Below are 27,781 nucleotides of genomic sequence, written 5' to 3'. Positions count from 1 at the left end.
GGTTGAATCAGAGCAGAGTCAATGGTGCTAAAATTCAAGAGTATTGAAAAGGATTAAAAGTTTTATTGACTACATTTCTTAAGGAACAAAATCGGGTATTTATACACGAGTAAAGGAATGATATATGGAAGAAACATTTTACAGATATTATGAGATTAATTCTAAACTTAGTCGTTGACTAGCCGTTGGCTAAGTTATGAAGAAAATATGGACTTGAATAATAGTTGGCCATCTTTCTTTGGTGAGTTTGCATGTCACGAGATTGTGTGAGATGATTGTTGCAAGCCTTTGGCAAGAGCAATGCAGATTGCCAAATTTGTTTCCAATGGTTTGTTACTTGCCTTGTTAATGTGGGATTGAGTTGGTGTGCTGATTTTTTCCATGTTGATATGTGACTCATGTGGCTGCATGTGGTTCGTGTGTTGTGACAGTTTGAATTCCACATTTGGTGCGCAATGTATCTGAACAAATTACGGACCAGACACTTAAATTAGGAGAACTTAGTTAAAAAAAAAATTATTTAATTTGGGATGTTTTTTTTTTAATGTTCACTTGAATACATTTTAAGTTTTATAAATTTAAATTCCATTACTTTCTTTTAAATTCTAAGTAATAATAGTAATAAATTATTTATTTTAAATACGTGAAAGTATCATTTTTCTAAATAGTTTCCACAAAATATTTAAAAAACAAAATAATGTGGTTATTGAGATTTGAACCAAAACTTTAAAACCATCAAATAATACTTTTACCATTGAATTACAAGTTTTTTGTTATATGAAAAATGTGTCCAATTTTTTTTTAACTATTTCAGAAGGGGATTGAGGTACATTTAAAAGAAAAATTTAGTAATATAATTTATTCTGCAAAATTAATTATTAACAAAATTAATTTTGTTTCTCGTTTTTTAAATTTTTTTCTAAATAAGTCCTTGAGCGAGTGTTTGAATTAATTTATCAGAAGATTCAAATGACATTTATACCCCATAAGGCCTTACGTCGTTGTAAGCTACTATTGTTTTTATGTATAATAAATGATCTATGGTTGGGGAAAATTTGAAGAAGAAAGGACTAATATTGGTGGACGTGGAAGTACCTTTCCCATTCAAAGGAGTTCAACAATAATTTACTATAAGCCTTTCCAAACCCTATATTTACATGAATTCCTGTGTGCGTCCCTGTTTCTTTTTTTCCTTTTATATTCTATTTCGTTATTCACTGGCCATGGGTTCTCTGTATATCTAATTCCCGAATGCTAATTTTCTTCGCATGATTTTTTTTTATATAATTTGTTTGGTATTCTTTGTATAAAGAAAGAAGAGTTTTGAAAGTACAATTAAACTACATTACAATTTGATTTAGTTTGAATTAATGATATTTCTTCTTCCACAATATGTATAATTCTATTTTTTGATTTGAAGATGCCATTATAAAGATGTTAACCAGTACACCAGTACTACTTGTCAGCTCTGCTCCTCATGATTAATCTTGTTATAATTGACTAATTTAAATATATATTGACACTTTGTAGTAGTTCACTGAAAGTGTGTATTACATTTTAAAGAGTATTGAACACTTTCTTGTCAACTTGAAATTTTTAACATTGTCTTATACCCTTGGTGTCCAATAAACTATATACATGGACCATTGTTATGCACGAAAAATTAGTATTTCAAGGGGGAAGGCAAAACTAAAAAAGAAAAGAAAAATAAGAAATTTACGTCATTTGACCTTAAGGCTTACGGGCATAGATGTCAAAGTAATTTTATGGATAATCAAAGGATATATCCCACAGTTCACGAATGATCACGAATACAAAGCCCAAAAATACCCAAATGAAGTCTCTCGCTAAAAAGTGACGAAAACAAAATAATATAGTAAAAAAGGTAAAATAATAGAGAAGAAGAACTACAATTCTGGCTATGCAACCAGATTATGTGTTCTTAATATGACTTGTGCATCTGCAGAAAGAACCTGAAAGAGAATCATACAATTATTTCCACTTTAACGCCAGGGAATCAAGTACAAATGGAAAATACGGCACATTGTTAAATTATTTTCGCTTTCATTCCGAGGAACAAATGAAAATTCCAGTTGAAAGAAAGGTCAGCGTGTACAACGTTAAAAAAAAAAGAAAAAAAAAAGAAAAAAATGGTCAGATTGAATTATTATGTCTTAAAACAGCCATTCTGAAAATTATTTGTTGCTATGGTTAATGACGCCGCTCCAAAAAAAAAAAAAAAAATGACGCCGCCACAGGCTGATGATACCGATACTGAAATTCAGGGTCTAGGAAAACTCCTAGATTGCATTCATAGCTGCCAAATGAGCACAAGGATTAATCCAGCTGTAAAACCTTGACAAACGCCTGCAAATTTCAAGAGATCATGAGTAAACTTTAGCACCAGCCGGGAAAAAAAAATATAATTCCAAAAATTTATAATTTCAGTAAATCAACACTCTGCGGCAACTCTGTGAAATAATGGCCAAAGCAGTCATAGCTCCATGCCAATTTTGCTGCAGTTACATAGAAGCCAAGAATTATCATAAACTCATCAGGGTAATTCTTCGTAATGCCTTCCCCATCCAGATGCATCTGTACTTCTGCTGAAGTCTTGCGTTGCATATGAGAAAACTCCCGGAAAGTCCTCTGTTTCATCAAATGATAGCCAGCTCAAAAGTCCATGCCTGGATGCTTTGTTTTCTTCTCAAAATCTGATTCATATTCTCTGCCATCTTCAGCATTTAACACCCAAACACGCCACGCGAGTTTTAGGGGTATCATCTGATTGTAAATAAAAAATGAAGTAAATAATATGAGAATGAAAAAAAATTTCTGTTGGTGGAGATTGGAAATTGCATTAGCTGTCAAGGTTTGAAAAAATTATTAAATTATCTTAACGCTATGACTCCACCCTGGTTTTAATCAATCATCCGAAAATAACTGATGCAGAATAGGTCTCTCAAGACCTTCTACTATGCCAGTAAACTTGACAATATCAGCGCGAAAACAGTTTAGAAATATCCCCCTTGGACGAAGATGGAAGGGAAGTGTCCTTAAGTTGGGATATTTGCACGTTTTTCAAATGATCAAGAAGCGGCATGATTGCAATACCTATAATCCCGTGACCCCACTCTTGCCAATCATTCAAACTCCAGAGTTCGAGATGTTTTCAATTTGGGTAAAGAACAAAGACAAAGATCATGACCAGCCAATACAACTGCCTATTCCCAAAAATTCCATACGCACCTTTTTCAATCCACTAATTTTCTTTCAACCGAGTGATTCAAGTGAAATTTTAGCCGAGCAAACCGGCGGGTTGAATTGGGTATTTAAAAAAAAATTATACAAATAAAATCACAAAACAATTTAAATCAATACTTTAAGAAATTCAATGACTATAAATTTAAAAATACATAAAGAGAGAAGAGAGAAGAGAGCAAACACATGAATTTTTACGTGGTTTGACAAAACTCGTTTACGTACACGCCTCCAAGCAAACCGAACTTGATGATTTCATTACTCAAACCTTCCAAGCCTTCAAGATTTTTACAATTGACTTCTAAAGTGTCAATAAACCTTTGCAAGTAGAGATAAACACACATACACCTCTTTCCCAAGTGTTTTTCATACTTGCACTCACTTAATTTTAATATTGAAATGAAGTTTACAAAGATTACTCTCCACAAGAGTGTATAGAAAAATTATATCTCAAATGAATCATTGTATGTAGGTAAGCAAAATGAAAGCTCAAGATCAATTGTATGAACAAGATTTAGCTTTATAGAGATTAAAAAAGTTATTTGATTTGAGTTTAATTTGAGTTTTTATAGTTTAAATAAGCAAACTAACCATTATTGATTTTCTGAAGAATTGTAAGATTGCCACTAAAATGAGACGGTTAGTTGCTATGTTGATGGGGCAAGTTACCGTTACAAATTAAATTTGAAATTTTGGCCCAAACAAATCGCCGCTTGCTTTAAGCGGTTAGCCGCTATTAGTTAAGTGGTTAGCCGCTGCTGTTCCAACATATTTGCAAATAAGTCCACTTAAGAACTTAAAATAATATTTGTTGATTTTAAAGTTCTTAAAATGTTTCAATTTAGTCCATAAATTTGAAAAACACACAATTTCATAAAATCATTTTTCTTATAAGTTTAAAACCTTTTTATTATATGAAAAAATTATGATTTATTTAAATTTCATGAAAAATAACTTGAGCTTTTAAATGCTAAATCATGCATACATTAAATCATATTAGTTTTACATGAAATATAACAATAAAGATCACCTTAAGCTAATACTCTTAATGTTTGTCTTTAATTGTGTCGTTATCTATTGAGTGTCTTAAACTTGATCTCATATGTATGAATTGTTTCCCATTAAGAACAACTGAGATTGTGAAATATAAATTTACCATTTTACCCTTAACACATGGTTTGTTATCATCAAAATTAAGGTTTGTTTAACCAATTAGGCCAACATCAAGGGATGGCAGGCAACGTCTCGCAGAAAAAGATATGTTCTAACCTTAATTTTCTCAACTTAGCCAATGATGACATCCAACTTAAGGAAATTGTTTTCCCTTTATAGTCATGTATCTCTAATTTGTCTAAATTGGAGATGGTGCATCAAGAACATGTTTATCATGATTTTTATCTAATCAATCCTGCTTATGGAACTGTAATTTCAAATGAAGAACCTTTTTCTTACACTTGAGATTTGTTTTTTTTGCTTTATCAACATCATTCACATTCCCCAACCCTTTTATCTCAAAAGCACCCTACAAGTAAAATGTTTCCAAACAATCAAGAGTACAAGCTTTGCATCTTTTAGAACCAATTCCCTTAACTTTTGAAGACAAGTCAATCTCTCTATTCCTTTTGGAATGTGACTTAAACTATAAGTGAATTTGTTTATCAAAGTCTTAGATTGGTTAATTGTCTTATACCTTGATGTTGATGCCTGATTTTTCCCGCCTGGGGTTGAATCAAGTGCAATAGATGGAGGTAACATGTATATATAGTAACAAACAAGAAAATGGTGAAATGGGGCTGGAGGTGGTGGTCTCCAGCGTGCCTACTCCGATGCTTAAGTCAGTAAAATGCATTTGAAATTGAAATCAGAGTGTTTCTAGTTTACTTGAGTGATCATACCTCGTCCATGATGATTTTTTTTACCCTAAAAACACTTCAATGTAGAAGAAAATGGGACATGATTCCCTTATTTTTGGGGGTGTTGTGGGCATAGTGGCTTTATAGCCAACTTCTCTAGTCATTTTTTTACAGTATTTTCGTGATTTTTTCTTAATGATAAGCATCATCCTGACATTTTAGCCTTGTTGACTTGGCGGCTTTGACCCAATCACGGTTTAAATCAAGGTTTCCATATTTCCCATCTGAAGGGTTCTTGAATTCCCATTTGACGGATTTCGTCCCTGTCTTTGAGGGATCCAATTTTCTTCTATGGAGATTCTTACCCCTTGGAGGTGGTATCAGTCATTAATTACCTCATCAACACTTGGGATTTTCTTTTCAGCCTTAAGTAATAACAAGCATCTAAGGTTTGAACATTGTATAAATCACACAAAACATCATGCAACTCTTCTATGTTTATAAATTCTTTCAAGCTAAGGTGCCTTCAAATGTTTTAATTTTTGTATTTCGTTTGGAATTCCTTTGATTAAAATAAAGTGATGACCTTGAAAAGCAATATTACCCTAGACTATCATTCTTAAACATGTCAACTTATGGAACAATTTTGAAAGATCATCGTTAGTCAAACATTCTCGGTAACATTCTACCACAAGGCTTTGCAATTTTGTTTCATCATCAATACATATAGAAAATGAGTCAATTGAATCATGCGGTCTAATAACTAAAACTCGTGGCACAAACTTAATTCATGAATATATAAAAATGACCTCTACCTCTACAACAACATATAATAACGTTTGTGTCTCATTCGAATACATATTCAAACTTCGTACACTTCACATCTCATGACACACACATACATTGTAAATATTTACATATGAATACAAACGTGCTTAAAATGCAAATCATGCAGCAATGTGTCCCGTGGCCCAACCTCAACTGAATTGCACAAAACCCTGTGGAATCCTAAGAGAAAATGGATAAATAAGAAAATAATGAGCTGGCAGCTTAGTGAGTGGATATAATTATATATAAAAATAAAATAATGTATTAGTGTTTATATATAATCATGTGACATAATTCCGCACTGAATATAATACATCAACAAATATGAAAATCATACATACATACATTATAAAACGACACCAAATAGCACCCAGGGGAAATAACTTTCAATGTTCGCCGGGATCATCATCTTATGAGTAGAGCGGGGAAAAACCTCTCAATATCTAGCAGAATTTAACTACATCGCATAGGTAGAGTGACCTAACTCTCAATACGCATGCGCAGAGCCCATGGGGGAGGGTACACATATGGTGACTAAAAATCACATCTCATGACTCAATCAAACATATAATATGCGTACATATAATCATAACATGATATTAAATCATAGTATCAAACATAAATTAAATGCTTCATAGAATATATAATAGTAATAATAATATCCACTCACAAATCATGTTTTACTTTATGGTTCGTTGGGGCTCGTGTGGGTTCCTGGTTTCTTAAATTTCTTCTAAAATACAAGATTCAAAAATTAATTATTAGAACTGATACAAAAACTTATACGTGTAGTGTAAACTAAATCATAACTGCTTAAATTTTATAAATCTATTACTCACTGACTCACTAAATATAGATCTAAATGCCCAATTCTATTTCTCGTATTATATTCTTGCTTAATTCCTTTTTTGAATGTCTTAGCTTCTTCTTCCTTTTTTTTTTTTAATTTCCTTTACTCTTGGCTTCTCTCTCTCTCTCTCTCTCTCTCTCTTTTTTTATTTCCTTTCTTCTTTTCTGACTTTTTATCTTTAGTCTTTTTTCTTTCTTGATTTCTTTCTTTCTCTTCTCTTCTCTTTGGCTTTTGCTGTCAATTTTTAGATGTATAACAAGCAACTCTCAACATTTATACTTTATATGGCCATTGACTTAAGCAAGATGACTAGTAAATTGATGAAGCAGATAGGTGAAGCAAGCAGTTGAGATTGATGAAGCATGTACTTGGTGGCGCAAGACTAATGACCCATTGTGCCTTCCTTTTTTTAAAATTATTTTTCCCAATCGGTGCATGGCATTTCTTTTAACTATTATCATTGAATGCCGAGCTTTTCTACTGTCAAGCTTCAAATGAGACACCGCATAATTATCAATTTCGGCGGTGTAGCATTCATTCTTTGTCAAAAATAGAGAAAAGTTGTGCACTACATCATGCCTCTTACAAGTTACAACTTCTTATGCTACCACCATCATCTTTTCCAAAATCTTGAAAGAAGAGCGCATAGCAAGGTTTTCAAGATACTCTTCACCAATTAACTCCACATCATCTCTTCCTTAACCTTGAGCCATCCACAACTTGATCAGCCAATCGTCTCATAGTCTTTTGGAAAAGATAGCACAATATTAAAATCATTTTTTCGGATTGGCAGGCAAATCATAGTAGCTCAATAGCAATGGAGAAAAACGCCCTTTCTATCTCTTCTAATTTTGACATCTCTCACTATCTAAGACACGTTGCCATTGTTCAATTCTTGTTTTAAGGCTCAACAGACTTCCTACAGCCTTTACTGCTAGAGGCAAGCCAATTGCACTTCCTTAAGACCTTTCTAGCACATTTTCTAATTTGCCACAATCTTAACGAGTCCTTCCATTTTTATTTTTTTTTTGTCAAAATGAATATTCAGCCTATTGTCACGATAAGCTAACCGAGCAAGAGTAGTTTTCCTTGTGCCTCCCTTACCAACTATAGAAATAATAGAGGGTGATACTGATGCCACTCCTTGACTACTCTCACTCAACAACTGGTCTACCATTTCCTTCTTATTCCCACGTCTGCCATGAACTTGGGATAGATCAATAACAAAAGTAGTTATTCGTCGTTCTACTTCTCTGGTGGTTCTACTCATAATCAAGCTAAAACCTAACATATCTTTTTCCCTAGATATAAAATCTGGGGTTCTTCCTGTCAGCAATGTCTCGGCAAAGGACAAGTTGCTTTGGAGAAAATCGATAAGCAGGGATGAAAGAACGTACATTCTTGTTAATCTTGGAAGCATTTTCAATCCACTCATCGAGCACACCCTGAATGTCGTAGTACACGTCTTTAAGCTTATCACAGTATTCTCCCCCACTTATCTGACCTCTGCTTCTTCAAGCGCAGCTTTTATGGCTGTGAAATTGCTGGTGACGTTTTGCACTTCGTATTCAACACCGACGACCAGTCTCACTTCAGCTTCAACCTGTTGAATCAAGATCGAAGCCCGCTGCTCCAAGACTGCGGAAACCAGACCTTCAGCCATGAACAAGTAATTGGACAGAGAAAGATTTGAGAAGCTCAAATTTTTGGGGTGTGTTTACGTGATGTCATGCTCCCGCATTTTCGGTTTCAGTTTTTAGAGACCAGTCAGTAAGCGGTACCATTACCAATCGAGGAATCATTTACGCGGTCCATCTATTAATAGTAATTTTAAATTGATATAAAACATTGTCGTATTTCTGCCGGCTTGAGTTGGATTACCACGAATTTTCCGGATAATTTATATAATTTTAATTTTTTTTGTTTGCGTCTAAATTGAATCTATAATTTTAATTAATTAAAAATGTGCATTTTAATATAAAATGTATTGCTCGTTGAATTCTATTTTTTGATCTTCTATTTTCTCGGAAGGCCTATTGGAATCTACTAGTTGTGGGGAAAGTGAAGTCCCAACTCCCAAGTCTAATATATATATCTTTTTTTCTCTAAAGCTATATTAATAAATAGACACTAATTGTAGATTAAAGATAAGTTGATTTAATCAAATCACTCATAAAATAAAAAAATTATAATATTTTTACTATTTTTATCAAAATTATTATTTAAAAGTTATATTCACTACGTACTACTATTAAATTTTATTTCATGCATACAATTTCTTTGTGCATTCACATTACATAAATTAATAAAAAAAAATTGTATTTATTTCCTAGCATATGTTAAAAATTAAAAAAAAAAAGACATGATTACTGTAGGTATATGCTTTATAGATTTGTTTTTATGTCATTGACAGAAAACTTGGGGAACAAATGAAAAAATTGTCTATTCCACCTAAAAATCATATATAAATGTGTATTTTTTGAAGAAATAAAAAAAAATTGTAGTTGTTGATGCTGAGACCTAGTTGAGCTGTGTTGTGACTAGACCACTGTCTCAGCACTTGAATTTGTTTGGTAGGAGATGGATCTACTTGCATCTCTTTGCTTCGAGCTGTTCTTTGATTGCGAATACCTCCTGATAAATCTACCTTCGTTCACAAAAACGGGTAGGTGGGGCGGCATATGTTTTTCCGATGTAATCCTTCCAACACTCAAGTCAGCTGTTGGACTTTTGGGAAAAACTTTTGCCACGACACTTGCGGCTTAATTTTTTTACCTTTTAATTGGAAAGTCTTTTTAATAGTTCTTGTTGATGCGAGATTCCGGTTCTCCTCGTTCTACGACCAGGATCCCTGCTCGATCAACTCTACCACGACCAGGAGGTCTCCTAGTAATGCTTCTTCTCCGGATGTCCCTGCACACACAGACAAGTCAGAGTACGCCGGTTGTTCTCCCGGCGCAAACCCTCCGACGCTCAAGTCAGATACGAAGGTTCGGGGAACGCTTGCCACAGGTCTTATGGCTTTTTTGTGGTTTTCTCTTTTATCTTAAGAATGCTAACCCTTTTACCTTCGTTGGCTACCTTTTTATAGGCTTCCTCTGAATCTCAGTCTTCCGCTCTTTTCGAGACGGTATGGGACTCCAACTGCTGCGTTATGGGCAAAACATGGGATCTAGCGTGTTACGCCACGGTTCAGGGGAAAGCGTGGCTGCCACGGCTCTGTGAGACCTTGCGTGTTACGCCACGGTTCTGGGGAAAGTGTGGCTGTCATGGCTCCGTGAGATCTTGCGTGTTACGTCGCGGTTCTGGGGAAAGCGTGGCTGTTGTGCCTAGGTTCTCGTGCTGGAGAGCGCGTCTTGCCAACTGCCGTCGACCGGGTCTCCTCGCCTCTCGGTCTCTAGCCGGAATGGCCTCATGCCTTTTATAGGAATTGGCCTCGCGGACGACAACATCGTGGACGAGCAGGATGTTTCTGCTCCTGTTCTTCCACGCGCCAGGCTTTAACGGAAAACACCGGTGCGCAGAACTCCGCCATCAGATGTCTGCTCGTCATTCCTGGTCCCTTCGACGCATTTGTCCCAAACAGTATCCCTCCCAAACACCGGTCCCCCAGTTTCTGGTGTTGGGTAATGTAGTGGACCAGCAGTAGAAACTCGATAGTACTCGCTCGCGTGGGTTTGGAAAAGGCTGCCAGGAGTCATGTCGCATTTAATTGCGGACGAGGTGACGTGGCAGAAATCCCCCCCTCCATTTGAATTTCAAACCGACGGTTACGGGATTCTCGGAATATGCGTCATTAAATGCTGGCAGCCCAAGAGTTTGCTTCTCAGTAAGGAAACCCAAAATCTTCAAACACGAACTCGTCATTTTCTCCATTCTTGTCTCTCCGGCGAATGAACCTCGGCGCCAAAGCTGTCATCCCTGTCTCTCTCTGACCGAGTCCCTGCTTCAGGTATTTTTTCTATTTTTTTTTTTTTCGGTATCGGTTAATTGTAGGTAATCTCCTTTCTCTCTGCTTTGCTTGAGGTTGTAGTTGGCGGTGGTGTTTTGGTTAGAACTTAGGATATGTCGAAGGGTAAGGAGAAGGTCGTTGAGGTTGGTGACGACGAACTAGGTTTTTTGCCTAGTCTGCCCGCTGATTTTGCTTTTGATCCCGGGATCCCCTTAGAGCCCATTAGGTCTAGTGTTGGTACTAGCGCTAGGAGGATGTCTCCCCAAACAACCTCCTCGAGCGACAGTAGCGATGAAGAAGGGTCTTCTGGATCGGAGAACACTTTGAGTGAGGGTCAAGGGGATGATTCTAGTGAGGCGTCCCCATCAGGAGCATCACAACCAGAAGAACGGGGTACAGTAGGGGGTAGAGCCTTGTCGCGTGATTATGCCATTGACTACATGTCGTGTACGACCACGTTTGACGAGCTCAATGACCTCCGACTTAGGTATAGTATTCCTGGTGAGATACCTCTTAGGATCCCAGGAAAAAAGGATACACCTAGCCGGCCTCCCAGGGGATACGTTACCCTGTATCTGGAGAGCTTTAAGTATGGGCTGAGGTGTCCCTTGCAGCCTTACTTTGCCCGGATACTTAACGGGCTAAATCTGGCTCCTGGTCAGCTGAACCCCAACGGGTGGAGAGTGCTCTCTGGTCTGTTCATATTGTGGGACAGATGTTGCCAAAGCGAGCCCACGGTTGATGAGGTGAAGCATCTGTACCAGCTGAAGAGCAGCCCTAAAGATGCCGGCTGGTACTACTTCCAATCTGGTACCAAGAGCAGGAAACCCATAACTGATCTTCCAACTGGTGGTGGTGGGACTTGGAAGAGGAAATTCTTTTTTGCTGGGGGTCCCTGGGGTCAAGTTGCACAAATAGACGGGAAGGATTGTCGCGTCCCACCCCGTTTCACGGTCCCAGGTTGCCTGCTCGCTTTAGATGTCTTGTATCCATAATTGTTCCTGCTGTATTGGTTTGTCTCTAACCAAGTGTCTGTTTGTGCTGTAGTTTCCTGGGGTGTTCACTTCCCGCTCCGACCTGGTCTGCTTAAACGGGTCGAGGCTGTATTGGCCAATTCCTGCTCGAGCCGAGAACTGCTATCTACATACAACTTCCTCGAGTCTCGGTTGATACTTCCTGGCCATAAGATGGAGGACGCAGTGATTGGAGCTCTGACCAGGAAACGCTCTCGGCCTCCAACAACCGATAGGGACCAGGACAAAGATGCTCCCGCTGCGAAGCGAAAGAACATCGTGCAGCAGGTTCCTCCCTTGCAGGCTCTCCCTCCTGCCTCTGCTAGAGTCGGGGAATCCAGTAGAGCGGCCACTGATCCTGCTTCCTCTTCTCCACCTGTTGTGCCTCGGTCCCGCTTACCCGACAGCCGACCAGAACACTTGGTTCCCTATCTCAATGAGTTGTCTAAACTCGTGAGCAAGAAGGACCTGGAGGGCTTTGACGGTTGTACCCTGGGCGAGCTGGTGGGAGCCATGCAGTACAGTGCTTTCCATCTCAGCTGCATGGCCACCTACTATAAGGCCAAGGTTGGCCGTTACGACAGGAAGATGAAGGAGGACATTCAATCGGCGACGACCAGAGCTGACGTTGCCGAGAAAAAGGCGGGGGAGCTAAACGTCGAGAACCTCAAGCTGATAGAGCAAGAGTCCCTTGCTCAAGCAAAAGCCATTACACTCGAGGAGGAGCTGACCAAGGTTAAGGAGGATCTCCAAGGGCAGAGGGCTATGTATGAGGCTCAGCTCGAATCTCTCCGCGATTCCCACCGAGCTCATGTAGAGAACTTGGAGAGGGAGGCCGACAACCAGTACGACCAGGGACTTCGGCATTCGTATCGTTGTATCATGGCCGTCCTCGGGAAGCAACACCCTGATCTGAAGATGGATGACCTTGCAGCTGGTGTTGCTCAACATATGGACGAGGAGGCGGCCAAGGAAGATGCCGAGGGGTTAGAGCCGATCGTGATTGAGGAGGGTAACTCTCCTCCTCGTGCAGTCCCTGCTGATGTTGGCGAGGCGAGCACCCCCCCGGACGCAACTGGTGATACCCCTCCCGCACCCGAGGAGGTCCAGCCAACCGATGCTGCTCGGCTCACTGACCCACCATCTTTTTGATATATTTCTTCTTGTATTGTAATGAACAACGTTTATGAAATTTTTCCCCTCTGTTAGCCATTAATAAAAATGTTGTTGATTACTATCTCGTGTCGTACTCATGAATTAATTTTCGTCTGAAACGCTGATCGCTTCTGTCTCGCCGTAAGACAGGCTTTGAGACTTGGTGAGGCCTTTGCGTGCCATAGAAAACTTTCCAAATGCTTTGGAGCCTGCTCGCCTTCTCGCGAACGAGCAGATCCTTGCATGCTGGCCTTTTGTCTGGCCCTAAGACAGGCTTTGAGACTTTGTCGAGCCTTCGCATGCCTTAGGATTTTCTTCAAACGATTTGGATTCTGCTGCCTTCTCGTGGCCGAGCAGATCCTGGCATGCTTGGCTTCTGTCTCGCCATAAGACAGGCTCTGAGACTTGGCGAGCCTTTGCATGCCTTAGGATTTTCTTCAAACGATTTGGATTCTGCTGCCTTCTCGTGGCCGAGCAGATCCTGGCATGCTTGGCTTCTGTCTCGCCATAAGACAGGCTCTGAGACTTGGCGAGCCTTTGCATGCCTTAGGATTTTCTTCAAACGATTTGGATTCTGCTGCCTTCTCGTGGCCGAGCAGATCCTGGCATGCTTGGCTTCTGTCTCGCCATAAGACAGGCTCTGAGACTTGGCGAGCCTTTGCATGCCTTAGGATTTTCTTCAAACGATTTGGATTCTGCTGCCTTCTCGTGGCCGAGCAGATCCTGGCATGCTTGGCTTCTGTCTCGCCATAAGACAGGCTCTGAGACTTGGCGAGCCTTTGCATGCCTTAGGATTTTCTTCAAACGATTTGGATTCTGCTGCCTTCTCGTGGCCGAGCAGATCCTGGCATGCTTGGCTTCTGTCTCGCCATAAGACAGGCTCTGAGACTTGGCGAGCCTTTGCATGCCTTAGGATTTTCTTCAAACGATTTGGATTCTGCTGCCTTCTCGTGGCCGAGCAGATCCTGGCATGCTTGGCTTCTGTCTCGCCATAAGACAGGCTCTGAGACTTGGCGAGCCTTTGCATGCCTTAGGATTTTCTTCAAACGATTTGGATTCTGCTGCCTTCTCGTGGCCGAGCAGATCCTGGCATGCTTGGCTTCTGTCTCGCCATAAGACAGGCTCTGAGACTTGGCGAGCCTTTGCATGCCTTAGGATTTTCTTCAAACGATTTGGATTCTGCTGCCTTCTCGTGGCCGAGCAGATCCTGGCATGCTTGGCTTCTGTCTCGCCATAAGACAGGCTCTGAGACTTGGCGAGCCTTTGCATGCCTTAGGATTTTCTTCAAACGATTTGGATTCTGCTGCCTTCTCGTGGCCGAGCAGATCCTGGCACGCTTGGCTTTTGTCTCGCCATAAGACAGGCTCTGAGACTTGGCGAGCCTTTGCATGCCTTAGGACTTTTTTTCGGTTTCAAGCGAATAAAATTCGTCGACGTTACATTAATGGCAGGATTTGACTTAAATGAAATTGTTCGGACATAAAACATAAAAATAAAAGATAGACAGCATGAGCAGAAATTGCTTTAAAATGTGAGCAAGTCTTACTGGAAGTATTTTCGGAGGTGTGCTGCGTTCCATGGGCGTTTCACTTCGTGGCCGTCCGCGCGAACCAGCTTGTAAGCTCCGGGCCCCGCTATCTGCTTGACTCTATACGGCCCTTCCCAATTCGGTCCCAGCACTCCTTGAGTCGAATCTTTGGTGCTCTGATTCACTCTTCTCAGTACCCAGTCTCCGACCCTGAATTGCCGTATGTTCACCTTCTGGTTATAATACCGAGCAACCCTCTGTTGGTAAGTGACTGATCGCTCGGCTGCTTGTTCCCTCCTCTCCATTAGCAGATCAAGATTCAAACATATCTGCTCGTCGTTCTCCTGCTCATTGAAATGATCTGTCCGGTGTGTGGTCGTTCCTACCTCAGCCGGCACGACCGCTTCATGTCCGAAAGCCAAAGCGAACGGTGTCTCCCCCGTTGCGGTTTTGTGGGTTGTTCTGTATGCCCATAGCACACCTGACAGCTCGTCAACCCACGCACCCTTTTTTGCTCCGAGCCTGGTTTTCAGAAGCCTCTTGACTGTCTTGTTGGCTGCTTCTACTTGTCCATTCGATTGGGGGTGAGCAGGCGAGCAATACTTCAGCTCTATCCCGAGGTTCTGGCAGAAATCCCTGAAGCTGTGATTATCGAACTGCCTGCCATTATCCGTTACCAAGGCATATGGGATCCCGTATCGACAGACCAGGTTTCTCCACACGAAGTCTGTTGTTTTCTTCTCTGTGATCCTGCTAAGGGCTTCTACCTCTATCCACTTCGTGAAGTAATCTACAGCGACTATCGCATGTGTTGCTGCTCCTCGTCCCTTTGGCAATGGGCCGATCAGATCAATTCCCCATTGAGCGAATGGCCAAGGGGAGGCCATGGAGGTGAGCTTCTCTGGTGGTTGGTTAGAAAAATTTGCAAAACTCTGGCAGCTTGCACAGCTCCTGGTCTTCCTCTGCGCATCCTGGTGCATCGTCGGCCAGAAATATCCCTGCCTTAAGACCTTGTGGGCCAGGGACCTCCCGCCAGAATGATTTCCGCAAATTCCTTCATGCACTTCCCTCAGCACGTAATCCGCGTCGTCATCGTCCAAACACCGAAGGAACGGTAATGTATATCCTCGTCGATACAGTACCCCATCGATCATCGTGTATCTCGAGGCCTGAGCTCTAATCTTCCGAGCCCGTAGCTTATCTGGTGGTAAGACCCCGTCTCTAAGGTACGAAACTATCGGGTCCCTCCACGAGCTTTTTTGTTCTATCCGCAACACCCCCAAATTTTGCTCGATACTCGGGCGAGACTTTACTTCTAGGGGGACCGACTTTGGCATTTTTGGGTCGGCGACGGCTGCCATCCTAGCCAAAATGTCTGCTCGACTATTCTGCTCCCTGGGGATTTGTATCACCTCCACTGCTTCGAACTTCCCCATCATCTGCCTGACTATCCTTAGGTACTGTTCCATCTTCTCCTCTCTTGGTTGGAATCTTTCACTGACATGATTCGCAACCAGCTGGGAATCGGTTCTGATCTTAACTCTGTCCGCTTTCACGGCCCTAGCCAATTCCAGCCCTGCTATCAAGGCTTCATATTCTGCCTGGTTATTTGTGGCTGCGAATTCCAACTTTACAGCATAAGAGATCTCCTCCCCCTCTGGGCCTTCCAGGACAATCCCTGCTCCTGAACCCCGCTCTCCTGATGACCCATCCACAGATATCTGCCATACTTGAGTTTCGTCGTTGCCTACATCTGCATCTTGCTGACCCAAGCATACTTCGGGCTCCGCGAACTCAGCTATGAAATCGGCCATTGCCTGGGCCTTTATCGCCGCGCGGGGTTTATAGTCTAAGTCGAATTCGCTCAGCTCTACAGCCCATTTGACGAGCCGACCAGAGGCATCCGGCTTGTGCAGAATTTGACGCAATGGCTGGTTGGTGATTACCGAGACCGGGAATGCTTGAAAGTACGGCCTCAACTTCCGAGCAGCAACCACAAGGGCCAGTGCCCATTTCTCCGTCGTTGGGTATCTGGTCTCAGCGTCGAGCAGGGCCTTGCTGGTGTAGTATATCGGATACTGAATTCCTTCTTCCTCCCTCACTAGAACGGAACTGGCGGCCCGATCAGATACCGCCAAATACAGATTCAACTTGTCCCCATCCCTCGGTGTGGACAGTAGCGGGGCTTGCTGTAAGTAATGCTTCAAGTTCCGGAAGGCTTCCTCGCATTCTGGGGTCCATTCCGTTTTCTTTCCCCTCCTTATCACTTGAAAGAATGGCTGACACTTATCTGTAGCCTTGGATATGAATCTGCTCAACGCCGCCAGCCTCCCCGTGAGGCTCTGCATCTCCTTCAGGTTTCGAGGAGACGTCATTTGCACAATCGCCTGGATCTTCTCGGGATTTGCTTCAATCCCCCTATGGCTCACCATGAATCCCAGGAATTTCCCGGACTCGACCCCGAAAGCACACTTCTCCGGGTTGAGCTTCATCTTATACTTCCTCAAAAGCTCGAACGTCTCCTCGAGATGTCTGACATGTTCCTTCGGGACTTTGGACTTGGTGATCATGTCGTCCACGTACACCTCCATGGTTTTCCCGATCAAGGGCTTAAAGACTTTATTCACCAGCCTTTGATAGGTGGCCCCAGCATTCTTGAGACCGAATGGCATCACCCTGTAACAGAACAGACCTTGGTTAGTGATGAAAGCCGTGCTCTCCTCATCCGGCTCGTACATGGGGATCTGGTTGTATCCCGAGAATGCGTCCATGAAGCTAAGCAGACCATGTCCAGCCGTTGAATCTACTAGCTGATCGATCTTTGGTAAAGGGAAGCTGTCTTTTGGGCACGCCTTATTGAGGTCTGTGAAATCCACACACATCCTCCACTTGCCGTTCGCCTTCTTTACCAACACCACGTTCGATATCCACTCTGGGTAATTAACTTCCCGAATGAACCCTGCTCTCAGAAGCTTCTCCACCTCATCACTTACAGCCTCATACCTCTCCTGGTTGAAGCACCTCCTCTTCTGCCTTACTGCCCGAGCACCTTTCTTTATTGCCAGCCTATGACATGCTACCTCTGGGTCAATCCCTGGCATGTCCTCATGTGTCCAGGCAAACACGTCGGCATGAGCCTGTAAGCATTTCACCAACTCCTGCTTTTGCTCTCCCTCAAGTCTCGACCCGATTCTGATCGTCTTTCCCGGGTTCTCCGGTCCCATGCTTACTGTTTCCAGATCCTCTACGGGTTCTTGTCTGCCAGTCTTGTTTTCCACTCGGGTATCGAGGGATGTTATCTGCATCGCCTCCCTTGCTGCCGAGGAGTAGCAGCTTCTTGCGATCCTCTGGTCTCCTCGTACCACTCCGACTACCCCATTCACCCGGTACTTTAGAGACAGATAATGGTTGGACAGCACCGCTTTGCTCATCCTTAAAAATGGCCGACCTAGGATCATCTGGTAAGGACCTTCCTCGTCCACTACGACGAAGTCCAGTATCATTGTTCTTTCTGTCGGGGGGCTCCCGATTGTGATAGGCAGTTCGACCACGCCCAGAGGGACCAGCTTCCCTCCTCCGAACCCCTTCAAGGAGGTGTTGGTGTATTCCAACTTCCGGTCGGCTATTCCCATCTCTTCCAAAGTTGATTTAAATAGCACATCAACTGAGCTCCCCGTATCAACCAGTATCCGGTCAAACTTCTTGCTAGCGATCGTGGCCTTGATGACTAAAGCGTCCTCGTGGGGGTATAGAATCCCTTCCTCATCCTCATCCGTCCACATGATTGGCACTTGCCTGACCCTTGCTCGTTTGGCTGCTGGGGTGTTGAAGAGTATCTCTTTACTGGTCATGGCGTATCTGGCATAATTTTTTCTCGATCTGTTCGAATCTCCAGCCAACGTTGGGCCCCCAGCTATCACCCTCGCTGCGGGCGGCTCGCGTCTCAAGATTCCATCACTCTGCTCCCCTTCATCCGTGGTGGCCACCATCGGGAAAGTCCCATCCATAAACTCGTCCAGGTACCGATTTCTCACCAAATCTTCGACCTGGGTCTTGAGATCTCTACACTCTGCTGTGGTATGGCCATGGGTGCCATGGAACTTACAATAACGTCCTCTATCCCTCCTGTTGGGTAGCTTTGTTATTGGTGTGGGGAGGTGCAGCAGCCCTCGACCCTTTATGGCCTCGTACACCTCATCCAGGGGCATCTTCAAGGGAGTGTACCGCCCATAGTCCTGGTTCTGGTCGACCAGATGCACTGCTCTTTCTCTGTTTGCCCCACTGTGAGTTGGGGGCGGTGGGAGTGCTTCTGGTCTGCTCGTCCTGCTACCGTGGGAATGTTGATGAAGGTCGCCGGATGCCGAATCATGTCTTCTCCAAGGCTCCCTAGCTGGGGAGCGAGGAGGTGGCGCCCTGCTGCGCTGATACTGTGGCGGCCTCTGATGAGGCTGGTAAGCAATTACCCTACCTCCTGCTCCACTACCGGAGATCTGGTGGTCCCTCCTCCTGTTCGGTCCATTAGTTGGTAATGCTTTCTTCTCTTTCCTCCCTAACCCTTCCAACTGGTCTGTCTTGATCCGTGCAGCCTTCTCCTCCTCAATCTCGATGTCTCTTTTAGCCTGTTCGTATGCGGCTGCATACGTTTGAATAGCTGGGCTTCTCAAATTGTACCACAGCCTTCCTATCTTCACCCCTTCTTTCAGTCCCCTTAACGCCTGAGGGTGGTTGAAGGCTCCCAAGTCGAGGACAGCCCGGTGAAACCTCTTGATGAATTCCCGAAGGGTTTCTTGCTCCCCCTGTTTCATGCTCTTCAGCTCCATCATGTCATCTTCCGGCGACATTGCCCCACTAAACTGCTCTGCGAATTCCTGGCACATCTGCTCGAAGGTTTTTATGCTGCCCCGAGGAAGTTTCCTGTACCATTCTCGTGCACGTCCCTCAAGGGATAGTGGGAACACCCTGCACCTTTGGGATGGAGATAATCCCTGGACCCCCGTTATGTCGTTGAAGCGCTCTATGTGCACCAGCGGGTCAGTTCTTCCCGAGTATCTGAGGTCGGGGAGGCGGAAATCTCTTGGAATAACTGCCCTCATGATCTCTGCTGCGAGCGGTGATTCCCCGTCCAGCATTATCCTCCAACCAGGGGCTCTGTTCCTCCCTTGCATGTCATCAATTATTTGCGCTAGCCTTCGCACTTCCTCCTCCAGCTGTCCTGCGCGACCAGGGTCGCGCGCTGCAGCTTGATCCCGCTCTCGCTCTGCATCATGTAAGTGTTGCCTCAGTTCTGTTTCCTCTGCGTTCACCACCCCGTCGCCCCCGTCACAAGTCTGTCTTACCGGGGACTGCTCTCTTTCTCTATGAAATTCTCCCCGCAGAGGTACGTTACCTCTCTCACCGCCAAATCTCCCAGCGGTTCGACTTCTCTCCGCACTATCGGTACCTGGTGCCGCTCCACCGCCTCTCACCCTTCCCTCTTGGGTTACCCTTCGCTCGTTCCGCAGCTCATGCAGGATGGTTGTCAAGGTTTCCATCTGCTTTTCCATTCGCTCCATCCGGTCGAACATGACTTTTTCCCGTGCTTCGCTGATCACCTCCCTCAGCGTCACGGAATCGTTAAGCCTTATGTCACCCCCTTGTGCGCTACTTCCTCCTATCTCCATTGACTTTCGCTTACTCCACCCCTCTTCTTGCTACCGACAGAAGCTTTTTGCTCTGGATCCCCACAGACGGCGCCAAAATGTTGATGCGAGATTCCGGTTCTCCTCGTTCTACGACCAGGATCCCTGCTCGATCAACTCTACCACGACCAGGAGGTCTCCTAGTAATGCTTCTTCTCCGGATGTCCCTGCACACACAGACAAGTCAGAGTACGCCGGTTGTTCTCCCGGCGCAAACCCTCCGACGCTCAAGTCAGATACGAAGGTTCGGGGAACGCTTGCCACAGGTCTTATGGTTTTTTTGTGGTTTTCTCTTTTATCTTAAGAATGCTAACCCTTTTACCTTCGTTGGCTACCTTTTTATAGGCTTCCTCTGAATCTCAGTCTTCCGCTCTTTTCGAGACGGTATGGGACTCCAACTGCTGCGTTATGGGCAAAACATGGGATCTAGCGTGTTACGCCACGGTTCAGGGGAAAGCGTGGCTGCCACGGCTCTGTGAGACCTTGCGTGTTACGCCACGGTTCTGGGGAAAGTGTGGCTGTCATGGCTCCGTGAGATCTTGCGTGTTACGTCGCGGTTCTGGGGAAAGCGTGGCTGTTGTGCCTAGGTTCTCGTGCTGGAGAGCGCGTCTTGCCAACTGCCGTCGACCGGGTCTCCTCGCCTCTCGGTCTCTAGCCGGAATGGCCTCATGCCTTTTATAGGAATTGGCCTCGCGGACGACAACATCGTGGACGAGCAGGATGTTTCTGCTCCTGTTCTTCCACGCGCCAGGCTTTAACGGAAAACACCGGTGCGCAGAACTCCGCCATCAGATGTCTGCTCGTCATTCCTGGTCCCTTCGACGCATTTGTCCCAAACAGTATCCCTCCCAAACAGTTCTCTTAGAAAGATTAAAGCAGAAAGATGTCGAGTAGAGAGAGAGAGAGAGAGAGTCAAAATTCAGTTAAAAAAAGGAAGCCAAAAAAGAAAAGAAAAAGCCCTTACTTACCTGGTTGGGGCTTTTATAGGTACCCAAAACCACCGCCCCAATATTGACGCACGACCATAAGTGGGTGCACGACACGATCGCGCATGGATGCACTACATGATCATTGGTGAATTGGCTTCATGCCCAAATATCTTGGAAAGAATTACGGGTCGGCCTTTGACCAAACCAAACAGTCGACGTGGTGCAGACTCCCTCCTCGCATCAACCAACCGACCACGCATGCTCGACCTTCGGTACATAGAGAAGAGGAGATTTCTCCGTGAGCGGATTTCCTCGCACCTTAACTAAGGAGAGTACGATTCGCACCAAGCAACCTCTGGTCATGCTCGCATTTTACTCCTCAAACAATAGCTATGAGCATACTTACTAAAAAAAATCATACATACATGCACACATTCATACGTACACGAACACATATATAATTTAATATAAAGGAAAACTCTGATCTACACCGGTGCTTCGAAAGATTTGCTTCATTATTAACGAACTCTAATAGAGTACAAAATTAAGAGTGAAACCAACTGGGGATTCTAGAGCACACGTAAAAAGGGTGCAATTGGAAAGTCTTGCACTGAATTTTTATTGCATATTTGCACACCAATTCCAAGTTGTAGCCAACAGTATTAATACAAGTTTGTCAGTAATTTCACCCCTACATGCTGAAACATTGGTATTCAGTAAACATTGTTAGTATTGCTATTTGCATAACGACAATCCTTTCTTATTTCCCCTTGGTCTTCAGTAAGCGGATTATTCTCGGATAACAAGCCCACAGCCCTCGAAAACTGTTGGTGGAAATAGCCATTATCAGCAGCCATCTTTTCAACAAAAGGAGCGGTTCTTGGATCAGAAGCTAATTGTTGATCAACAATGAGTAATCCCTTTTGGTTTAGCAAGTTCTTGTAGTAGTTGTTATCGATAATCATGGGCGTTTCTGGGTCGTTTCTCGCATATAACACTGCCTTTGGATCCGGATTTGGCGTTGGACATCGGCGTTTTAGGTATTCTCCGTATTCCGGATTTAAACTTGGATCGACGGTGGGATAGAGTCTGTGCACTAGATTGACACAATGAACTCGTCCTACAGAGTGGGCTCCTGCACAGAAAACAGAAGCCAGTTTTTTCGTAAAAGTTTAGAAACTTCAATTCAGTCAAGCTCATGATGAAACAAGAAATTAAAAATATATACCTAGGAGAGCAACAGTTCCCTCAACGTCAATGCCAGTAGATTGAAAAGCAGAAAGCACTGTGGATAAGCTATCGTTGTGGTTAGGGATCAACTTGTCCACCTCTGTGAAGTAACTTTCCCTGCTATCTTTCCGCCCGGTTTTCATTTCAATGCGTGGTCCTCCCAGCTGTGAGTAACACGCCCACCCACTATTCAATATTCATTTCAATCTACTAAATGTTGCATCAGTTTTTTTTATTCTTTATTTGCAATAATTAACGTACCATCACAATGCCCTCTCTAGCAGACAGGGCGACGATATCAGCACAAGAAACAGTCACTGGGCATTCTTCTTCGAGGGCTTCTTTGATTGTGTCCACATACCTGAAATTCCTCATGCCGAAACTTCTTTCCGATGCCTGCTCTGATACAATACCACCCGCTTTCTTCAGCAAGAGCGACGCATCACATGACTGCAAATTTTTGGGCAGCTTAATTGTTGTAGCAAATTAACAAAGCTATGATCATTATATCAATATGACAATATTAAAGATAACAAAATTATGCTATGTGAGTTCTATATATATATGTATGTATGTATACGAACCTTGACGATGCAATCGTGGAAAAGATTTCTGACCCACGAGACTGCTGTGTTTCCATGTTTGTTGTATAGGTTAATGACCTGTTGTTTTATGATGTCCTCTGCTTTCGGACAACTCTCTGCATAATAATTAAACTGGAGCTGGCTTTCACCTGCGTCAAATTCAAACAAGAAAATAAATAAATAAATAAATAAAATGGTATATGTATATTTATAACATGCTACATAGAAAATATTTCAGAAAGCAAATCAAAATGTTAGCGGATGTGTAGCTCGTGGCACACTTTATTTCAATTAGGATTACGTGTATGTATATTAAAAACAATTTTTTTTTTTCCGCGTAGCCGTGTGTATTTTTATTTATAAACATTCAAATGAATGGCACACTGAATATACAAGAACACACACATCTCATTTTATTACTATGTCATATTAAAAATAAATAAAATTTTGCTTTTCTTTTTCAGTTCATAAGTACCCGAAAACAATTTTCTGAAAAAGTAACTACCGCAATAAAAGTGCTAAATTTCCCCACCATCTCATATAAGAGAGTGTATATATATATATATTAGTAAAATACCAGAATAAAACTGCAAAAGCAACGGTAATAGCAGCAAGAAGTAGCTTGAGCAAAGATGATGATGCCTCTTAGTAGCCATATCTCTCTCCAAGCTTTTGGCTTCTTGCCTTCTTGGCTTTTTGAGTGATCCAAACAAGGGACTGACCAACTGCTTTTATAGGAAGTGCTTGAAGAATTTGTTAGCCTCCCACTACGCGGCTTTCCTTTGACCCTTTCGGCTCCTTCCCCACGCCAGCGGGCCCCACTTGAAGACCACCCTCTTCAAATTAACAGCATTGTATATAAACTGAAATTATCACTTCTTTAATCAAATATTTAGCCATAATATATGGAACGTGGCGATAAATTTGTCAAGACAAAAACCGAAAAATTAGTTACTGAGAAATAATTAGTTCTGTAACATAAAAAGTCAATATTTGGCATTAGCCCCTGATTATGCATGCCATGTCACCCCCGCATTAGTATTTTTAGTGGACTTAATCATAATAATACTCAAGCAAACCACTAATTCCCAACAAGAAAGTCGCATTTTGAGGCTAAATTATGTGGCCTGAAGCTAACCTAATCCAACGCCTGAACCGTGTAGTGGACTAGTAGTTGATAGAATATATATTGCTAACATGGACTTAGCTATTTTAACTTTTATAATTGTGCCATTGACTTTTTAAAGTGCAAATGTAGAATAGAAAAAATATGAGGACATAAATTAATTTTTTAATTTTTTCAACAAATCTAACGACATTCAGCTCCGGAAAGTCCAAAATACTTTCAATCTTGCAATAATCTAGGGAATGAGGAAGACTTAGCTGGTGCTCAACAAAACAGTTCCTAAAATAAATGTGATACTTTTGAATTACTCGCTGACTGCTGTGTGCAAGATTTTGCATTGAACAAAAGCGATATTTTAACTGATAAAAAATGAGGACAGGAAGAAGTTACCTGGGGGACAGATGCACTTGCGGCACGGCAGTCTCAGAATTTCTGGGCTTTTTCTTGGCACATAGCCATTATTCAATCTCTGATATTAGGGATGTGAGAAACCTTGTACCGCCAGTCTCCTGTCCTTCCATAACGTTCTTTGAGAACCGAGCACCAATTCATCGTCAGCTCATTCATCTTTGTCGTTAGAAGAAGGTGGTCTGGCAATGCCTTCAATTTGTGGCAACCATCAAGTTTCAAGCGGTGAAGACGTGGCATGATTTTAATATCTTTTTGTCCAGAAATCACGTAATCCCACTCTTCCCACTCATCCATGTCCCTAAACTCGAGAAACTTCAATTTCGGAAAGACAACTGACGAGGAAGACAATGATATGCCATCACTTTCTATCCCCAAAAATTCATTACCCACTCTCCTCACGCTTGACAGAGCTTCCACAACAAGTGATTCCAGGGATGGCAACCTTCCCAAAGATGGCAGTTGCTCACATTTTCCATAGCGCTGGAGATTTAACATCCTTAACTCGGTTAGTGACATCAACCAACTGGGACTTATAATCTTGCTTTTATAGTCACATATCGTTAACTTCTCCAAATCTGGGGAAGGCTGCAAGGCTTCAAGAACTTCATTATCCTTATCCACCAATTCTACTCGACCCAACTTAATGAACTCTAGCCTCAAACAAACAAGGTGTTTCTTGCTCTCCAGTTTTGCACTTTTGGCTTCACCAACATCAGTCACATTTCCTAATGCTGTCAAAACAAGTGACCCTTGGAGATGGTTCAAGTTCTGCAAACACTGCAGGCTACCTGCTTTGCTTACATTTTCGATATCGCTAACAGTGAATTCACTTAACGTCCGAAGACAAGTCAATCTCTCCAATCCTTTGGGCAAGTACAGTAAAGGAGTCCCCTCATTTATTAGATGTCTCAGGTTGATTAACTTGGCTATCCCTTGAGGCAACGCATGAAGATTCCCACAATTGCTCACATCTAACGTTTGTAGATTACACAAATCACACAGTGCCTCAGGCAACTCATATATCGCATCATTGTTACTCAAATTAAGGTACCTCAGATGTTTCAACTTCTTTATGTTTCTGGGGAGTCTGGCAATTGACAAACAAAAATGTCTTTCATGACAACGCAAACATAACGTCCTTAGGCACGTCAATCTATCAAATAAGCTTGGAAGAGCTATGTCAGCCACGCTGTCCCTTATCCCTGGAAATATAGTAGATGAATTGCTCTTGTGAACAATCGAAAGACTACGCAATTTTGTTTCATTACACATGGGTTGTGCAAGAAACTGAGCAAAATCATGCACTATATCATGCATCTTACAACTTATTATGCTGCCATCATATTCACTTCTTTCAAAATCTTGAAAGAAAGAACGAGTTGCCAAGTTTACAAAACACTCTTCACCAATTAACTCCATATCTTCCCTCCCCTCTACCTTAAGATAACCCTGAGCCATCCATAACTTGATTAAGTGATCTTTATTTATCTCATAGCCTTTAGGAAATATGGCACAGTATGAAAAACATCTTCTCACTATAGATGGCAAATCGAAGTAGCTAATTACCAGAGGGGGCAAAAGCCCTTTCTCCACATCTTCTACTTTCCATATTTCACTATCTAAGACAGTTTTCCACTGTTCCATTGTTGTTTTCAAGCTTAACAGACTCCCTGAAGTCTTTGCAGCAAGAGGCAAGCCATTGCACTTGTCCGCAATCATTCTACCAATATCTGTTAATTTTTGGCACTCTTCAGTTGTCCTTCCGGAAAATGCAATTTGACTGAACAACGACCAGCAATCATTGTCAGGTAATTTAGCTAACAAGATCATGCTGGTGGTTCGCATCATTTTTGCAACATCTTCCTTACGTGTTGTCACCAATATTCTACTTTCCGGAGAACCAAACTTAAGAGTGCTCACCAACTCTTCCCACTTTGTGGGATTTCCACTCCATACATCATCAAGGACGAGAAGAAACTTCTTTCCCTTGACAGATTTCTCAATGTGCCGCAGCAAAGTGTCAAATGCAGCAACAGCCGATACAACATCTCGAAAAGATTCAAGGATCGCTTTGGCAACCCTAATCTCATCAACAGGGTCAGAGAAACACACCCATATTCTTTTGTCGAAATGGGCATCAACTTTGACCTCGTTAAAAACTAATCGAGCAAGAGTAGTTTTCCCAACACCACCAGTCCCTAATATGGAAATGATAGGGAGGGACATTTTTTCTTGGCTACTACTACCCAACAGCAAGTCTATAATTGTTTTCTTCTCCTCATCCCTTCCACGAACTTTTGACACATCAATAACAGACGTAGTCATTGGTGGTTTCAGTTCTCGTGTGCCACTAGTCAAACTGAAACTGAACCTATCTTTTTCCCTTGCAATATCGTCCAGTGTTTTACTTAGATTCTTTATCTTGACAGCAATGTCATAATGCGGAACAACTGGCCTATAGCAAAAGCCATTGCAGAGGTTGAGAGAGCGTACCTTTCTCGAATTCTTATAAGCATTTTCAACTTCCTTCATGCCGGTGTTCCACTCGTCCAAAACATCATCAATGTCATTGGATGTGTCTTTAAGCTTAAGTAGCCAATGCCTCACGGCTGTCTCGTTCACTAGTCTGCACTCTGCATCTTCAAGCACAGGTTCAATGGCCTGGAAATTGCTGAGAAGGCTTTGGACTGCTTCACCTACCCCCGCGATCGACGCCAGTTGTTCTATGATTCTGGAAACAAGAGCCTCAGCCATGGTTATTCAGTATTAGATGAAATTTTAGGAATTCAAGTTATTTGGTGTGGTGGCAATGCTACTCCCCTTCGTTCAGTATTTATAGCTCATGGCAAAGATTAAAAAAAAAAAAAAAAATCTAATGTCACACGCACAAATTTACAGCTAGTTTCCATTTAGCAAGAATCTGATGCAAAGAGTGGAAGGCAGGAAGAGTTGGACAAAATAAAGTAAAAGTTCAAAAGCAAATTCGAAGGCAATGCAAAACACATGTATGTCTGCTAAATTAGAAGATCCCAAGGCTTACGATGACACATCCCGGACTTGGCTAACTTCACTAGCCAAGCAACCAAAGCGGGGGACCTCGGTGGGAATACTGAAAGAAAGATAAGGGGAAGAAGCGGGGTAGAGGACTTGGTCGACTCATCAGGCCCATGACCCGAAGCCTGCAGGTTCGAATCCTGTCCCCGCCTAATCACTGCAAACAACTGACATCCTTGGTTGATGATCCTCGTCGGTGGAAGGGAAAGCGCGAGAAAGGCAAAGACAGCGAGAGTTGGACATTATAAAGTAAAAAGTTCAAAAGCAGATTCGAAGGCAATGCAAAACACATGCATGTCTGCTTAATTAAAAGATCCCAAGGCTTATGA

General features: G+C 42.7%; 4 protein-coding genes across 5 annotated transcripts; 1 reads left to right on the top strand and 3 right to left on the bottom strand.

The window, feature by feature from the left end:
* Nucleotides 1-10,050: 10,050 nt before the first annotated feature.
* On the top strand, nucleotides 10,051-12,914 carry LOC112096715. Its single transcript, XM_024180089.1, has 2 exons — nucleotides 10,051-10,744; nucleotides 11,792-12,914. Exon 2 carries the CDS (start codon nucleotides 11,932-11,934, stop codon nucleotides 12,907-12,909), a length of 978 nt encoding a protein of 325 aa, XP_024035857.1. The 5' UTR covers nucleotides 10,051-10,744; nucleotides 11,792-11,931; the 3' UTR covers nucleotides 12,910-12,914.
* Nucleotides 12,915-14,454: 1,540 nt separating this feature from the next.
* On the bottom strand, nucleotides 14,455-19,992 carry LOC112096777. Its single transcript, XM_024180463.1, has 4 exons — nucleotides 19,581-19,992; nucleotides 18,546-19,073; nucleotides 15,208-17,303; nucleotides 14,455-14,946 (listed from the first exon to the last, which is right to left on the bottom strand). Exons 1-4 carry the CDS (start codon nucleotides 19,990-19,992, stop codon nucleotides 14,455-14,457), a joined length of 3,528 nt encoding a protein of 1,175 aa, XP_024036231.1.
* Nucleotides 19,993-21,618: 1,626 nt separating this feature from the next.
* Nucleotides 21,619-23,573, bottom strand: LOC18037429 (peroxidase 21). Of its 2 annotated transcripts, none has more exons than XM_024180746.1 (5): nucleotides 23,439-23,573; nucleotides 22,862-23,010; nucleotides 22,539-22,745; nucleotides 22,276-22,441; nucleotides 21,619-22,182 (listed from the first exon to the last, which is right to left on the bottom strand). In XM_024180746.1, the coding sequence occupies exons 1-5, from the start codon at nucleotides 23,515-23,517 to the stop codon at nucleotides 21,761-21,763; spliced, it is 1,023 nt and encodes a 340-aa protein (XP_024036514.1). In that variant the 5' UTR covers nucleotides 23,518-23,573; the 3' UTR covers nucleotides 21,619-21,760. The 2 variants fall into 2 exon arrangements, with proteins under 2 accessions (XP_024036514.1, XP_006426476.1); XM_006426413.2 differs by having other exon boundaries at nucleotides 22,539-22,727.
* Nucleotides 23,574-24,449: 876 nt separating this feature from the next.
* Nucleotides 24,450-27,152, bottom strand: LOC112096776 (putative disease resistance protein RGA3). Its single transcript, XM_024180461.1, has one exon. The coding sequence runs from the start codon at nucleotides 27,150-27,152 to the stop codon at nucleotides 24,450-24,452; it is 2,703 nt and encodes a 900-aa protein (XP_024036229.1).
* Nucleotides 27,153-27,781: the final 629 nt, after the last annotated feature.

The sequence above is a fragment of the Citrus clementina genome, unplaced genomic scaffold (genome assembly GCF_000493195.1).
Source record: "Citrus clementina cultivar Clemenules unplaced genomic scaffold, Citrus_clementina_v1.0 scaffold_7, whole genome shotgun sequence".
Lineage (NCBI taxonomy): Eukaryota > Viridiplantae > Streptophyta > Magnoliopsida > Sapindales > Rutaceae > Citrus > Citrus x clementina.
Note: the sequence above shows the minus strand (reverse complement) of the source record. Positions and strands in the feature narration are given on the sequence as shown.

Excerpts from the sequence above, each read along its gene's own strand:
- LOC112096715 (XM_024180089.1), top strand. The coding sequence starts at position 11,932 with ATGGAGGACGCAGTGATTGGAGCTCTGACCAGGAAACGCTCTCGGCCT.
- LOC112096777 (XM_024180463.1), bottom strand. The coding sequence starts at position 19,992 with ATGGAGCGAATGGAAAAGCAGATGGAAACCTTGACAACCATCCTGCAT. Across the intron at positions 17,304-18,545 it reads GAGGGATAGAGGACGTTATT|ACCTCAATAAGGCGTGCCCA; the intron begins GTAAGTTCCATG and ends TGGATTTCACAG. Across the intron at positions 14,947-15,207 it reads ACTTCACGAAGTGGATAGAG|GGTGCGTGGGTTGACGAGCT; the intron begins GTAGAAGCCCTT and ends GGAGCAAAAAAG.
- LOC18037429 (XM_024180746.1), bottom strand. The coding sequence starts at position 23,517 with ATGGCTACTAAGAGGCATCATCATCTTTGCTCAAGCTACTTCTTGCTG. Across the intron at positions 23,011-23,438 it reads GCTTTTGCAGTTTTATTCTG|GTGAAAGCCAGCTCCAGTTT; the intron begins GTATTTTACTAA and ends AATTTGACGCAG. Across the intron at positions 22,746-22,861 it reads TCCACGATTGCATCGTCAAG|CTGCCCAAAAATTTGCAGTC; the intron begins GTTCGTATACAT and ends ACAACAATTAAG.
- LOC112096776 (XM_024180461.1), bottom strand. The coding sequence starts at position 27,152 with ATGGCTGAGGCTCTTGTTTCCAGAATCATAGAACAACTGGCGTCGATC.